Source organism: Hippoglossus hippoglossus, chromosome 13 (assembly GCF_009819705.1).
Source record: "Hippoglossus hippoglossus isolate fHipHip1 chromosome 13, fHipHip1.pri, whole genome shotgun sequence".
In the NCBI taxonomy this organism is placed as follows: Eukaryota; Metazoa; Chordata; class Actinopteri; order Pleuronectiformes; family Pleuronectidae; genus Hippoglossus; species Hippoglossus hippoglossus.
In genome coordinates, this window is record NC_047163.1 from 1,146,871 (window position 1) to 1,164,370 (window position 17,500).

General features: G+C 41.5%; 3 protein-coding genes across 7 annotated transcripts in view; 2 read left to right on the plus strand and 1 right to left on the minus strand.

Annotated features, from left to right (window-relative positions):
* zgc:101731 (SNARE_SNAP25N and SNARE_SNAP23C domain-containing protein) overlaps positions 1-5,898 on the plus strand; it is a 12,155-nt gene extending 6,257 nt beyond the window's left edge. For all 3 annotated transcript variants that reach the window (XM_034604883.1, XM_034604884.1, XM_034604885.1), the window contains exons 7-8: positions 1-66; positions 5,764-5,898. The exon at positions 1-66 is cut by the window's left edge and continues 79 nt beyond it. In XM_034604883.1, coding sequence (XP_034460774.1) covers positions 1-66; positions 5,764-5,829 — 132 coding nt within the window. In that variant the 3' untranslated portion in view covers positions 5,830-5,898. The remainder of the gene's footprint in view (positions 67-5,763) is intronic.
* A 1,640-nt stretch (positions 5,899-7,538) lies between these two features.
* zgc:113149 (uncharacterized protein LOC541363 homolog) lies at positions 7,539-14,291 on the plus strand. Of its 2 annotated transcripts, none has more exons than XM_034604880.1 (7): positions 7,539-7,701; positions 9,374-9,642; positions 9,950-10,044; positions 11,025-11,181; positions 11,625-11,801; positions 11,907-11,960; positions 12,396-14,291. In XM_034604880.1, the coding sequence occupies exons 2-7, from the start codon at positions 9,501-9,503 to the stop codon at positions 13,220-13,222; spliced, it is 1,452 nt and encodes a 483-aa protein (XP_034460771.1). In that variant the 5' UTR covers positions 7,539-7,701; positions 9,374-9,500; the 3' UTR covers positions 13,223-14,291. The 2 variants fall into 2 exon arrangements, with proteins under 2 accessions (XP_034460771.1, XP_034460770.1); XM_034604879.1 differs by having other exon boundaries at positions 7,540-7,701; positions 11,625-11,804.
* Positions 14,292-17,049: 2,758 nt separating this feature from the next.
* si:cabz01090165.1 (uncharacterized protein LOC100333421 homolog) overlaps positions 17,050-17,500 on the minus strand; it is a 218,312-nt gene continuing 217,861 nt past the window's right edge. For both annotated transcript variants that reach the window (XM_034604875.1, XM_034604874.1), the window contains exon 16: positions 17,050-17,500. This exon is cut by the window's right edge. The gene's annotated coding sequence lies outside the window, so the exon portion shown is untranslated.

Here is a 17,500-nt window from a genome sequence, read left to right on the forward strand (position 1 = left end):
ATGGCTCTGGACTTAGGCAGCGAGATCAAACTGCAGAACGACCAGATCGATCGCATACAGGGAAAAGTACTGTGTCCACTCAACGTGCACTAAATACTAACTTCAACGTGCACTAAATACTAACATCAACATGCACCAAATACTAACATCAACATGCACTAAATACTAACATCAACATGCACTAAATACTAACATCAACATGCACCAAATACTAACTTCAACATGCACTAAATACTAACTTCAACATGCACCAAATACTAACATCAACATGCACTAAATACTAACTTCAACATGCACCAAATACTAACTTCAACATGCACTAAATACTAACATCAACATGCACTAAATACTAACTTCAACATGCACCAAATACTAACTTCAACATGCACTAAATACTAACTTCAACATGCACCAAATACTAACATCAACATGCACTAAATACTAACTTCAACGTGCACCAAATACTAACATCAACATGCACCAAATACTAACATCAACATGCACCAAATACTAACTTCAACATGCACCAAATACTAACTTCAACATGCACTAAATACTAACTTCAACATGCACCAAATACTAACTTCAACATGCACTAAATACTAACTTCAACATGCACCAAATACTAACATCAACATGCACTAAATACTAACTTCAACGTGCACCAAATACTAACATCAACATGCACTAAATACTAACATCAACATGCACCAAATACTAACTTCAACATGCACCAAATACTAACTTCAACATGCACTAAATACTAACTTCAACATGCACCAAATACTAACATCAACATGCACCAAATACTAACATCAACATGCACCAAATACTAACTTCAACATGCACCAAATACTAACTTCAACATGCACTAAATACTAACTTCAACATGCACTAAATACTAACTTCAACGTGCACCAAATACTAACATCAACATGCACCAAATACTAACTTCAACATGCACCAAATACTAACTTCAACATGCACTAAATACTAACTTCAACGTGCACCAAATACTAACATCAACATGCACCAAATACTAACTTCAACATGCACTAAATACTAACTTCAACATGCACCAAATACTAACATCAACATGCACTAAATACTAACATCAACATGCACCAAATACTAACTTCAACATGCACCAAATACTAACTTCAACATGCACTAAATACTAACTTCAACGTGCACCAAATACTAACATCAACATGCACCAAATACTAACATCAACATGCACCAAATACTAACTTCAACATGCACTAAATACTAACTTCAACGTGCACCAAATACTAACATCAACATGCACCAAATACTAACATCAACATGCACTAAATACTAACATCAACATGCACCAAATACTAACTTCAACATGCACCAAATACTAACTTCAACATGCACTAAATACTAACTTCAACATGCACTAAATACTAACTTCAACGTGCACCAAATACTAACATCAACATGCACCAAATACTAACATCAACATGCACCAAATACTAACATCAACGTGCACCAAATACTAACATCAACATGCACCAAATACTAACATTAACATGCACCAAATACTAACATCAACGTGCACCAAATACTAACATCAACATGCACCAAATACTAACATCAACATGCACCAAATACTAACTTCAACATGCACCAAATACTAACTTCAACATGCACTAAATACTAACATCAACGTGCACCAAATACTAACATCAACATGCACTAAATACTAACATCAACATGCACCAAATACTAACATCAACATGCACCAAATACTAACATCAACATGCACCAAATACTAACTTCAACGTGCACTAAATACTAACATCAACATGCACCAAATACTAACATCAACATGCACCAAATACTAACTTCAACATGCACTAAATACTAACTTCAACATGCACCAAATACTAACTTCAACATGCACCAAATACTAACATCAACATGCACCAAATACTAACATCAACATGCACCAAATACTAACATCAACGTGCACCAAATACTAACTTCAACGTGCACCAAATACTAACTTCAACATGCACCAAATACTAACTTCAACATGCACTAAATACTAACATCAACATGCACCAAATACTAACATCAACATGCACCAAATACTAACTTCAACATGCACTAAATACTAACTTCAACATGCACCAAATACTAACTTCAACATGCACTAAATACTAACATCAACATGCACTGAATACTAACATCAACATGCACTAAATACTAACTTCAACATGCACCAAATACTAACTTCAACATGCACTAAATACTAACATCAACATGCACCAAATACTAACATCAACATGCACTGAATACTAACATCAACATGCACTAAATACTAACTTCAACATGCACTAAATACTAACATCAACATGCACCAAATACTAACTTCAACATGCACCAAATACTAACATCAACATGCACCAAATACTAACATCAACATGCACTAAATACTAACTTCAACATGCACTAAATACTAACTTCAACATGCACCAAATACTAACATCAACATGCACTAAATACTAACATCAACATGCACTAAATACTAACTTCAACATGCACTAAATACTAACTTCAACATGCACTAAATACTAACTTCAACATGCACTAAATACTAACTTCAACATGCACTAAATACTAACTTCAACATGCACTAAATACTAACATCAACATGCACTAAATACTAACTTCAACATGCACTGAATACTAACATCAACATGCACCAAATACTAACTTCAACATGCACTAAATACTAACTTCAACATGCACCAAATACTAACATCAACATGCACCAAATACTAACATCAACATGCACCAAATACTAACTTCAACATGCACTAAATACTAACTTCAACATGCACCAAATACTAACATCAACATGCACCAAATACTAACATCAACATGCACCAAATACTAACATCAACGTGCACCAAATACTAACTTCAACGTGCACTAAATACTAACATCAACATGCACCAAATACTAACATCAACGTGCACCAAATACTAACTTCAACATGCACTAAATACTAACATCAACATGCACCGAATACTAACATCAACATGCACCAAATACTAACTTCAACATGCACTAAATACTAACTTCAACATGCACCAAATACTAACATCAACATGCACCAAATACTAACATCAACATGCACCAAATACTAACATCAACATGCACCAAATACTAACATCAACGTGCACCAAATACTAACTTCAACGTGCACTAAATACTAACATCAACATGCACCAAATACTAACTTCAACATGCACTAAATACTAACATCAACATGCACTAAATACTAACTTCAACATGCACTAAATACTAACTTCAACATGCACTAAATACTAACTTCAACATGCACTAAATACTAACTTCAACATGCACTAAATACTAACATCAACATGCACCAAATACTAACATCAACATGCACCAAATACTAACATCAACATGCACTAAATACTAACTTCAACGTGCACCAAATACTAACTTCAACATGCACTAAATACTAACATCAACATGCACTAAATACTAACTTCAACATGCACTAAATACTAACTTCAACATGCACTAAATACTAACTTCAACATGCACTAAATACTAACTTCAACATGCACTAAATACTAACTTCAACATGCACTAAATACTAACTTCAACATGCACTAAATACTAACTTCAACATGCACTAAATACTAACATCAACATGCACCAAATACTAACATCAACATGCACCAAATACTAACTTCAACATGCACTAAATACTAACTTCAACATGCACTAAATACTAACATCAACATGCACCAAATACTAACTTCAACATGCACTAAATACTAACATCAACATGCACCAAATACTAACATCAACATGCACCAAATACTAACATCAACATGCACCAAATACTAACTTCAACATGCACTAAATACTAACTTCAACGTGCACCAAATACTAACATCAACATGCACTAAATACTAACATCAACATGCACCAAATACTAACATCAACGTGCACCAAATACTAACATCAACATGCACCAAATACTAACTTCAACATGCACCAAATACTAACTTCAACATGCACTAAATACTAACATCAACATGCACCAAATACTAACTTCAACATGCACCAAATACTAACTTCAACATGCACTAAATACTAACTTCAACATGCACCAAATACTAACATCAACATGCACCAAATACTAACATCAACATGCACCAAATACTAACTTCAACATGCACTAAATACTAACTTCAACATGCACTAAATACTAACTTCAACATGCACTAAATACTAACTTCAACATGCACTAAATACTAACTTCAACATGCACTGAATACTAACTTCAACATGCACTAAATACTAACATCAACATGCACTAAATACTAACATCAACATGCACCAAATACTAACTTCAACATGCACTAAATACTAACATCAACATGCACTAAATACTAACATCAACATGCACCAAATACTAACATCAACATGCACCAAATACTAACATCAACATGCACCAAATACTAACTTCAACATGCACCAAATACTAACATCAACATGCACCAAATACTAACTTCAACATGCACCAAATACTAACTTCAACATGCACTAAATACTAACTTCAACATGCACCAAATACTAACTTCAACATGCACCAAATACTAACATCAACATGCACCAAATACTAACTTCAACATGCACTAAATACTAACATCAACATGCACCAAATACTAACATCAACATGCACCAAATACTAACTTCAACATGCACCAAATACTAACATCAACATGCACCAAATACTAACTTCAACATGCACCAAATACTAACATCAACATGCACCAAATACTAACATCAACATGCACCAAATACTAACTTCAACGTGCACTAAATACTAACATCAACATGCACCAAATACTAACATCAACATGCACCAAATACTAACTTCAACATGCACCAAATACTAACATCAACATGCACCAAATACTAACTTCAACATGCACTAAATACTAACTTCAACATGCACCAAATACTAACATCAACATGCACCAAATACTAACATCAACATGCACCAAATACTAACTTCAACATGCACTAAATACTAACTTCAACGTGCACTAAATACTAACATCAACATGCACCAAATACTAACATCAACATGCACTAAATACTAACATCAACATGCACCAAATACTAACTGTAGCAGATATACATGAATCAGTGCACCTCGTTCAGTTATCCTGTGTAGGGTCAAAGGTCAACAGTCGACTCTAAATAAAGATCAGAAACGCGAACACGTGAACAAACATCAGTGAGATAAGAACTATCTAAAATTACAGAAACATTCTTTGACAAACATTTACGTAACTTAACTACTTAGATTTTTGTTGTTGGAGCCGTGTCCTATCTGCTAACATGGAGGAGGTGGGGTTTATGATCTATACTGCAGCCAGCCACCAGGGGGCAATCCAGAGGTTTAGACACCAAATAGAATAAATAACTGATTGTGATATTGATTGGTTGTAGTTAAATAGATAAATAAGTAAGTATTTACAGTCCGGAGCAGGAGCTGACTGACATGTTGCCTCTGAAATGAGATAATTGACGTCAACAAGCTGATTTTCTTTCTGTCACGTGACTGAAGTATTAGATTGAATAGATTCTGTTCGCTGGGGCAGGTTCTGTTGGTTCTGTTGGTTTCATGTTTTCACTCGGGCTGTGACGCAGCATTGACTCTCGTCTTCCCGTCTGCAGGCCGTCCTCAACGTGTCCCGCATCGACGCTGCCAACCAGAAAGCCAACAACCTCATGAAGCGATAGAGGAGGCGTCGCCCTCTTCTCCCTTTTCTAATTCCTCCTGCTCGCTCCAACGTGCCGCCGCTGTTCTTCTCTTTCTTGTAACATTATTGCTTTTGTATTCACAGGGACTTTCTCAGTAGTGAGGTCATAGTGAGTGTTTCTCTTTATTCTGAATATATTCTGATGGGAGTTATGGTTTGTGCATTTTTCACGGCTCTGTACAGATACTTCATTATTGTACTTCTGTAGATTTTTTTCTTTTACTCCACATTTCAAACACATATCCAGATTTTCTCCTGCTCACATTTTCAAAACAGGCTCGTAACTTTAATGCATTTGAAGGAAATTATCCATCTTTTTTATTTTGCATCATCGAGCGTCGCCTTCCCAACATCAACCCAGATTCCAGGAGAGAAGAGGAAAGGATCCGATGTCCACGATGAGGAGAAACAAGACGACGTCCTTCTTCTTCTCTGGACTTAAAGAAAACTTCAGTCAACACACGTTTTATCCTCCTGGACTATTGGTTGTTTTTTATGTGGTTTGAAGTCACAAGTGGTTTAAGTGTAATTATCTCTGGATAGAGAAACTTTTTACTTTTATACTTTTAGTACATTTCCTGCCTGAACTTTTACTGGAGTAAAGAGGTTGAATCAGTACTTTGATACTTTTACTTGAGTCGTTTTTAACACAACTGTGTGTACTTGTACTTGAGGGGTGAACGTCTGGACTCATGTGGTCAGAGTCGGGCCACAGGACGCCATGTGGGGGAACTGTGGGGGAACTGGGTCACTGCAGCGAACACAAGCGGGTCTGTGGCCCCGGGGCCGTGAGTCTGAAACCCACAACTGGCATTACTCATGTTTCGGGTAAAATGAGAATTAATCTGTAGAATATATTTAAAGATTTCATAAATAAGAGACATCACTTTATCTCCCAGTGTAAACATCACTGTGCCCCCCCCCCCCTTCTCTGGAATCTTCCATTGGGGCTGAAACACGTGCATGATGGCGCCCCCTGCAGGCCCAGCCGGGTACTGCCAAGAAGCAGGAATCACGTATTTGTCCCCAGATGAAGCTCTCTGCTGACACCAAGCGGACAAACACGGAACCTGCTCCACCAGGCCTCTCCATCTTCTTTCTGCTCCGCGGTGACAGAAAATGGAGGAAAAGTGACGAGTCTTTATTTTCTAAATCTCACTTCATCACTTGTTTTCACAGCAAACCTGAAAAATCACATGTGGTTATTTAGCATCTGGGTTTCATGATGAGTTACATCACGTTCTGAGGACACGGTCAGATAAATAGATAAATAGATGGATATATAAGAAGTATTTAATATTTTAAGTATAAGTTGATTGAAAGACATGATTTCGAGGCCAGATCCAGATGAATAAGTGGAGCTACAGAACGCTGAGCATTAGACCGACACATCTGTCCTGATGTCACGTGTCATTAAATCCAGATGCTGTGGTTTGTGGTTAATAATTATCTACCAATAAGCAGCTGATGACCTGTGTTGACCTTTGACCTCCGTGCTTCTCACGTGTGTGTTGTCATGTGACCATGAAGATGAGAGTCATGACATCACTGGTGTGTGAGGCGGTTGTCTTGGTGACAGTCAGCATCACGAGGAGGTCCTTTGATCCTGATCATTAATTAATCACATTATTAATTGATTGACTGGCGGGTGCATTAGGGAACGGGACTGCGCGGTGCATGCTGGGAGAAGGGCAGCATGGGGGCGCGCAGCCGCAGGAAAATGTTTGCGCGTTCAAGGCAGGAAAAAACAGAAAGTGGCGCAGCGGAGTCTGCGCAGTTCGGCTGTTCTCGTCAGTCCGAAGTTTCGGGAGACGCGCCGAGGAAGGAGGGAGCGAGCAGCGCCATTTTCCTGGTAACTATTTCCTACGTTCACCTTCTTACACCGAACACCGGAGCGTGCGCGGTTTGGCGTTAAATAGCACGTAGAGCTACAACGCGCGAAAACGCACGTATAGCTACAATGCGTAAAAACGGGCGCAGCGGCGGAGCCAGCGGACGCTTCCTCCTCCGGCCGTCGAGCACCGGGAATCGCGCGGATCTACTTGACGCAGCGGAGGGACGCGTCGCCTCCTCGTCCACGGTTCCTTCGCGCATCGTTACCGACGTTAGATCGTCGCGTTTTTCCGGTTTCACGTTGCGGCGGCTCAGGCGCGCGCAGCAAACCGAGATGGCGGAGACGGTGCAGCTGCTCATGCACGAGCACCACAAAGGCACCGGAGAGCTGCCGGCTGATTGGCTCTCACCGACCACGTGACCGGAAGAGACGCAGCAGCGGGCATGAGATTCATTTTATAAGTTCAAATAAAATAAACTTTATTGATCCATGTAAATTCAGAATGAGGCAAACAAGAGAACACGTGACAGACTGAAGATAAACATCTGAAGCAGTTTACTACAGTTTAACTATATACGTGCATATATAGATATAAATTAACTAGTATATGATATCATATAAAGTGGTATGTTACAATATATAATAGAAAAGTTGTTCTTGTCTGTTAATACGTTTACAATTATCTTATACAGTTTGACTTGACTGGTAGAAATTAAATTCATTGACAAACAAGATAAATCACAGAAATTAATAAGAACTATGGGAAATATTAAACAAGTTTTTTTTTAAAAAAAAGGTAATTAAGATGTTTTAATTAAGTCTTCACTGTAAAACGTGGATTCATGGGAGATATTTCTGTGATTCGATAAAGATGGAGAACAAATCACAGCAGATCATCGAGCTCCTTCTTCTTCGTTGTTCTTCATCATCAAGGCATTTTCCCTCTTCATTTTAAAATGTAACCAGCTGGGGGCAGTGTAGAGAACAAGAAGTTCTTAGTCTGTGAAAACTGCAGATTTTATTATGAGACTAAAGCTGCGTCAGACTGGGATGAAAACATTCTGTCTCTGTATCTTATATCTTATATGTTTATCAAGTCCCCAGTGACCAACAGGTTCAAGTTCTAATCAATCATTTATTCAAACAATATCTCTATGACTCTGTTCTTTTACAAATACACATGTAAACAGGTTTGTGTCTCATCAACAAACAGACATTTATCACACACGCAGACTGAAACACATTCCAGATCTTTGTAGTTCTGAGTCGTCAAAACAGAATGAGAGATATCTGATTGGTCAGAATCATGATGTAGACGTCAAGTTTGGAAACACGTAACATTAAAGCCTCAAAGAAAACCTGTGCAGAGCCGATGTCACATGACAACATCGCTGCGATATCAACCTGAAAGTTGTTTTACCAGCCACAATAAACTGAGAGGAGAAGGAGAAGAAGAATATCTCCAACATGTTTCCTCTTCAGGTTCATGCCACTGTTCTATGTTCCCGTCTGTTTCGATGACTTGTCTGAGAGGAGACAACGTTATCACCAGAGCTACACGAGGCTCAGGATTGGCTGGTTTACTGCATCAGTGTGTGACTCATCCATTCCGATGTGTTGTAGAGTTGTTGGGAGTCTTTCTCTTTGACTTTCCTCTCATTCGTTCTCTTCTTCTTCCTGTGTTTTGCAGACCCTCTTCCATCCAGATCAGGACCAGGCGCTCCTTCAGGGCGAGGAAACCGGACTCGGTACCAGAGTCGTACCAGCAGGAACCTCAGAAGAAGATTTAGAGGAGCGGACGAGGAGGAGGTGGAGCCATGTCGGCCTCATGGCGTGAGGACGATGAAGAGTTTAAGGTGGGAGGAGCAAAAGGAGGTTTGAGAGCCAAACCGAGGTTCTCCTTCAACGAGGTCAAAGTGCTGCTGGAGGCAGTGAAGAGGAACAGATACATCATCCTCAGTGAGTAGAAGGAACCTGCGTCTTCACTTCCTCTGTTTAAAAGGACTTTGTCCAAAGCCTGAAGCCGAGAACACATTTAGAGTTATTGCCAGAGATGTTCTGACACCATCTTCTCTTTCCTGATACCGATTTGAAATCTGCTTTCTCACTGTGGTCCAGCCAGCTGCCTCTTAAAATCTGCACCTGTATCACGACACCTCAAACAGACGAGCATCACGTTCTTGTATATTTACACACTCTGCTTGGAACAACCACTGAAGAGAAACGTTAAATATCACACACTCTCTCTGCCTCTCCTCGTCTGTAGGGAAGTTTAACCAGGGCGTGTCAGCCGAGACCAAGAAACAGACGTGGGCTGAAATCACGAATCAGATCAACGGCCTGGGAGAGAATCACCGAGAGGTTTGTTTCTGTCATCGTTTACTTCAGTTATTAGAAGGAAAACTGTGTCTAATAGTATTTCTCTTTTATCGTCTGCAATAAAAGAGAAATACTCTTATAGATAAATTATTATAAATTATTTAAAAGTATAATAAGCACCCTGTGGTTCTTGTGGCACTGAATCCACACTCTGTATCTTTAATGTGCACACTGGACCTTTTCATGCCGGTCTAGGTTGTAGCTCTCCAGCTGTGATCCATACGACCATGATGTCGTACTGGTTAAAGTGATGCGTCTCCATACGACCATGATGTCGTACTGGTTAAAGTGATGCGTCTCCTCACGACCATGATGTCGTACTGGTTAAAGTGATGCGTCTCCTCACGACCATGATGTCGTACTGGTTAAAGTGATGCGTCTCCATACGACCATGATGTCGTACTGTTAAAGTGATGCGTCTCCTCACGACCATGATGTCGTACTGGTTAAAGTGATGCGTCTCCATACGACCATGATGTCGTACTGGTTAAAGTGATGCGTCTCCTCACGACCATGATGTCGTACTGGTTAAAGTGATGCGTCTCCTCACGACCATGATGTCGTACTGGTTAAAGTGATGCGTCTCCTCACGACCATGATGTCGTACTGGTTAAAGTGATGCGTCTCCTCACGACCATGATGTCGTACTGGTTAAAGTGATGCGTCTCCTCACGACCATGATGTCGTACTGGTTAAAGTGATGCGTCTCCTCACGACCATGATGTCGTACTGGTTAAAGTGATGCGTCTCCTCACGACCATGATGTCGTACTGGTTAAAGTGATGCGTCTCCATACGACCATGATGTCGTACTGGTTAAAGTGATGCGTCTCCTCACGACCATGATGTCGTACTGGTTAAAGTGATGCGTCTCCTCACGACCATGATGTCGTACTGGTTAAAGTGATGCGTCTCCTCACGACCATGATGTCGTACTGGTTAAAGTGATGCGTCTCCTCACAGGTGCGTCAGATCATGAAGAAATGGGCGGACCTCAAATGTGACGGGAAGCGACGTATCGCCACCTTCAGGGGCCCGAATGGCAGCAACCTGAGGAAGAAGAACCTGGGCCCCGTGGAGAAGATGGTGCATAAGATCCTGCGGATGAGTCCCAGTGGAGGTGAGCAGCAGAAAGTCGAGGCCTCTGTCTTCGACCTCGTCGTGTTGAAGGCTTGAGACGTAATAACATTGATCTACTCACGGTGAGAACTGTAGATAACGTGGGGTCGTACCAGAGCCTGTCGGGAGAGGAGCAGTTACAAAGTGTTCATAGTTAGTTAAGAAATATTTAATTCATGTTTCTATACATTTAATGTGTTATTTAATTACTTATTACATTTTCTAGCACAATTTCAGTTCTGTAATCGTTTATTATGGTTTATTAACTCCCAGAAGCTTTTAGCTGAGCTCGTACAGATTTTAGAGACGTGAAGCGTTTGAAGATTCTCCAGGAAATGACGACACAGGAAGTAAAAATACAAACGTAAACACTGGATGAACATCGACTGACGTACGTGTCATTGTTTGTCTTGAATCAAACCTTTAATCACATGCTGTTCTCAGACGGCGACAGTGAACAGGAACCTGACGACGACGAGGAATCGTCAAAGCTTTACCCGAAAGGTCTGACGTCCAGCGCCGCCAATTACTCCTACCTCGGTTTGACGGACAGCTCCATCTCGTTACCTGGAGGAGCCTCCTACGACATGTCTCCTCTCTCCTCACCGGAGAAGGAACTGGGCGGTAAGCAGAGGAAACCTCGTGGCTCTGTGTTTATCATCCACAGCAACTTTCTATCTGTGTCGCAGCAGAAAGGATGTGATGTCATGTCTTTATGTCCCACAGGAGATCCCTTTCATTCCTCCTCCGACTTTGACTTGGAGCTGGGAGACGAAGGAGGTGAGAGCAAAGCACGAAGAACATCTCACTTCTGAAACCTCAGCACTTTGAAAACTTAAACTTAAACTTCTCAGCCTCTAAAACAGACGGAGACTCAGAATGTTTCAGATTTCTGTGATAAGTTGATGAAGATCTTGAAGGTCTTGGTTCTTCCTGTTTATCAGATCAGCGTTCACACTCCTGTTTAAACCCCGACTGCTTCACTCTGGTTTCACTTGCTCCTCTTCAAGCACTTTATTATTTGATATCTCTTTGTTTACCTGTGTTACTTTCGGTGTTTCCTCATTTCCTGTGTATGAGGTTTACGACAGCGTTCCCTCAGTGGTTTGTATGAAAAGTGACATTTAATCAGAGCAGAGCTCATCAGTCGCTGCTCTGAGTTTGTTCTTCAGAAGCTGTGAAACTAAAATGTTTGGTGTCTCTGTCGTCTCCCAGAACGAAACATGGACTTTGATGAAAATGACGACTCCCTGTTCTCCTCCGCTCCCGCCTCTCTTCCCCCGCCCTCCTCCGCCGCCGCTCTGGACCCCCTTCCTGACAACGCCCTGCTGAGGGTCAAGCCCGTCCACACCTACTCCCGAAGCAGCCAGAACCACATCCAGAACCACAACTACTCCAGACCGATGCCGGGACCCTCTTCTTCCGCAGCCTCCACCTCCTCTGGTTTCCCTTCAGCATCTGATTCAAAGGCCGCCGCTGTGTCCACTGCTGCACCTCCTTTGTCGCAGTCCCCTACAAGCTCCAATATGACTGCCTCCTCCCTCCCTAGGCCCCCCCCTGCTTCCTCCGCCAATGACTCTACCTCTGACCGTGCATCCTCCTCATCCTCCATCCTACCACCTTCTGCTCCTCCTCCCGCTCCCTCTGCTGCCGTCTCCTCCTCCTCTGGTGCTTCTGCGACCGCTGCTCCCTCCTCCTTTGTCCACCGCACCTCAGGCTCAAACCCGTGTGACCCTCTGCCGGCTGGAGCGTCCTCTCGCCGGTCCCAGGACACCGTGGGCCAGATGGCCACTCAGAGCCTGCAGCAGCAGCGAGCCAGCAGGATGCTGCTGACCTCCATGTCTCAGTCTATGGAGATGCTGGCTCAGTCCGTCCAGCTGCTGGTGGAGAGCCAGCAGGAGTTTGTGCAGGAGTCTCTGCTGCTGCAGAGAGAGACGGTGGACGTCCTGAGGGACTTCTCCAACACTGCGCTGACGATGCTGAGGGACAAAGGCAGCAGCGGACATCAGGCGCAGCAGCTTCATCCCCCTCCTCGCTTCTGAAACACGGAGAGGAACAAACTATTGACGCTTTCAGGAGCAAACACGAGAAGCGACCGAGCCGAGTGCTGAACATTGTTCTCTTGTGTTTGCTGCTGGTTGTGATGAGCAGCTGCTGAAACCCCCGAGCGGTGGACTGGTTGGTGCTGAAACGTGGAGACGCAACTAATATCACATGAATGGGTGTAAAATGAAACATCATCATCAATGTCATTATTATTATTGTTTGTCTTTACTTAGGGAGGGGTCCTGTGTTTTTGGTGAATACGGTTATTTACTGAACGTTCATTAATTCACTCCACAGGCTACAATGAGCAAAACGACTTAACGACCAACATGCATATGGGCCCAGTGTCATTGTGCAATGAGCAGTGACTTCAGAGTTTACATCTTCACAAAGCACCGGAAGCTCCTGTCAACGATTCTGGCCAATCGGGTCGCAGACATCGGGTTAATCACTGGTTCGATAAGTTTATAGCTGAAGTTTGACTCTAGGAAGAGAAGCGGCGGCGCTACAGGAGCCAACATGGACCATTTTCAACTGTAAAGTTTAACGCAGGAAATTCACTGTAAAAAGGACGAAATGACACCGAGATGAACGGAGATAAATCCACCAATCGAGCGACGGATGAGTCAAGTCTTTCATGGGACCTTTTACATTTCAGTTTGATGCAGACACGAATAAAACATTTGATTTAACAGATAACAAATCTTTGGTTCAGAGTTCCTGAGCCTAACGACGTCGTTTAGTAGAAACGAGTTTTGGTCGATGAGCGATCAGGAAACTCTTCATTCAGACAAAGTGGTCAGAGACGATTTAGAAGAACATATTTTTTATTCTTTTTCTGTTGATGAGCAGAAAACTTGGAAGGAGGATGAACATCTGTAAACATTATTACTAGTAACAGCTACTAAACGGACATTTTAAAGCAGGTGTGGTTAAAACCCTGCTGCAGGATGATGGACCAACGAACGAGGTGGAAACAGGAATCTTTGGATTTTATAACGTAGATTTAATGTAGAATATGATGGAGCCACTTCCTGCAGGAAACTGTCCGACCTCTTCCCCTCCTCAAACTTCTGATTAGTGAGCGTCCGACCAATACAAAAACAGGTGAACGTGTTTTAATGAAGTTCTGCTGCTGAAACTTTGACCCTCTTCTTTGCCTCCTGAGCTCAGTCCAGCTGTTTGCACTGAGTCTGCAGACGTCTCTCAGCCGAACTGTAACACGAGGATGTTTCCTACAAACAGACCCTGACAATAAAGGTTTTATTAAATAAAAACACAAATGTGTTGAGAGTACTTTCTGAATTTTGTGCAGTTTTGTCGAGATGAAACGGAAAGTGTTGAGTTAAAGTCCTGTGTGGCCATATATCTATCTATCCATATATCTATATATCTATATATCTATCTATATCTCACTTATAGCAAGTTGTTTCCTCAGGGTTGGCTTTCCCCTCTACATTGTCTTACTGGCACATTAAGGTGCAGCTGCAGGATCTATTATTATAATTATAATACAAATTATTATTATTTGAGGTTTCTTCCAGTTAATGAGGGAGTTTTTCTTCTCAGTTGTCAAAGTGGGGCTCATTGTGGAAACTTGAGTTTCTTGATATTTTAACCTCTGTGCTCTCAGCTCTGGTCCCAGTGTGAACCTGCTGCTCCCACAGCGTCAGCATCTGAAAACCAATCTGCACAGTTCATATGAACAATAATAATTATAATAATAACAGCTTTATTTAAATAGCACCTTTCAAAACAGCCGCTGAAAGTGCTTCACATGGAGGAAAAATTAAAAACAAGAATATGAGCTTGAGGTTTAGGATTTATTTTCTACAAAGATTTCAGTTATATTTAAAAAAAATCACCTGTCAACAACATAAGTGAGTTGATTGACAGGTATATAAACAAAACAGAGCATAATAAAGTAAATTGTGACATTTCTCTTAATGAATTCATAATATTATATAATTCTATATAAGAGACGTGATAAGAGACGTGATCAGTAAAATAATAATAATGCTTCTCAACCACAACCTGCACCGACAGGTTTATTAACCTTCCTTGAAACCTCAGGAGGTTTGAACCAGTTCAGTGTAAAGACACCAGATCAGAAGTTCATGTCCCAGTTGCAGCTGCTGTCATCAACACGAAGCTGCGTCGCTGTGCACGAGCACGACTCACGAGTGTGTGTGTGGAAGTGGCTCCATCTAGTGTCCATGAACAGTCACTTGATGACACAGCAGCATGTTCCTGCTCCTCACTGATTCAGGATCAGCTTCACTGAGGCAGCTCCAGCTCACCCTGTGTTTCCAACCTGCAGGTTCTTCTGTGTCCTCAGAAGCAGAGAACAGGAAGATGAGTCGGGTTCAAGCACCAGTTCAAACCTGAATCACAGGAATAATGAGGCCACAGTTTCTAACAGTGAAGAAGAGTGTGATGTTTGTCTCAGGAGGTGGAGACCAAACATGGAGCTGAAAGAGACGGAGCTCTGGACTTAGATTCATCAGGTCACACGTGTAGGAAAGCAGCTGATTAACAACACGTGTCCATGTTGTGTTCTCATTTAGTTCATGTTGGAAACGAGCGGCTGATAAATAAAAGTCTGACTTTGTCCTCTGGTGAAAACAGCAACAAATCCAACCTGATCCAAATCGTCCTTTCACTCGTTAGCGTCACTTCCCAAATCTATGTATCACTAAACGTCTGTTTATTAATGAGAGGAAGTTGTGATGACAGGTTCTTTGCTTCATGTTTTCATGTCGTACGTCTGTCGGCCGGATTCTTCTGAACAACACATCTCAACCACATCTGGAGGAAATATCTTCAAATGTGTTACAATCGTTCAATGAGTGGAATTTGCTGGTTTTATGTCTCTATAACATTACATGTTTTGAACATGATATTTAGTTTAGATGAACTGAGTAGATTTCAGGGGTCAAAGGTCAGAGTGACCTCAGCAGACTGAAACTGTGCTGGATGGACGAGACACACAACCACAGTTATATTTACATTTCTCTACATGAGGAGAAGAAGCTGCAGCCAAATAACACAACTCCCATCAGGACCAGCACACTGTTACTGGTGTTACTGGCTTTAACTAGGTCAGGAGTAGAGGTCATAGGTCAAGACGACGGCACTGAGGTTAAATCTAAACCGTTAAACTTGATGTTCGTAAAATGAAACTTGAAGAAGCTGAAAGGCTGGACTTCCATCGCCCCCCCAGATGGTGAGCCGTCAGGGTTCTGACAGAACCTCGTATGGAAACAGTCAAATCAGGTGAAAGTGCTAATTAAAAACATTTAAAGCGTCACTGACGGACGATATTGTTTCCCCAGGAACAAAAAGACGTCAACAATGCGAGTCGCAAAGTGGAGGATAATCTTTTCTCCGTCTTGACAGGCTGACGGCTTGGAGACGTGAGGGGGAGAAGTGCAGCGCTGCCTGTCTTCATTAAAAGTTCTCTTCTGGGAAATGGAAGCAGCAATTCAGGCGTCTTTATCTCTGTTTAACCATGAAAGACAGATCAGCTCCCGTGTTTAAATCTGACAGCTACAACCACTTAGTCGGCTGTAATGCAGCCGTGCAAATGAACTGTCGGCAAGATGTCAGAACACAAACCAGGTATTGGAAATGTAGAAAATAAATATCACTCTTTATATTCAGGCATGAAAAGAGCTTGATCTTTTCTATCAGTGGCTTTAAACCATTTGAACAGACGCTCCTGTAAAGAGACGTTTTCATGAGTCACATGATGAGGTTTCTGTAAAAAGGGTGAGGGTTAAGTAACACAGATCGGTTGAAATATGAAAAACAACATCTTTTCCAAGAAAAATACCTTTTTATTTCATTATAAATCCACATAATTGTATCTATGAAAGCATAAAATCCCCATTTCACGTGTTGTGTTTTCTCCTTGTTCTGGTCATTTGTTTCGTTATATTCAAAGTAAATCGTGGGTATCAAACCATTGAAGACTGTAAGGTGTATGTCACATACAAACACAGACACTGTCAAACGGCAAAGGGGGAGCGAAGGGGAGCAAGGGGGATGGGACAGCGCAAGTTCTGCTGGCCATCTTTTACAACCGCTTTAATACATATAACAATTTCGAGTGCCAGCGTTTAGTCGTAGCAACACTTCGTAGCAAGTTCACCAGTGTTTCGTACACGTGCAGCTGCTTTCCAGTGTCAGAACATCAGAATTCACCATTTTCACAAACGCAGAGTCGGACGCGTGTGCTTTAAGTTTGGCTTTGAATAAATCCATCGCCGGTG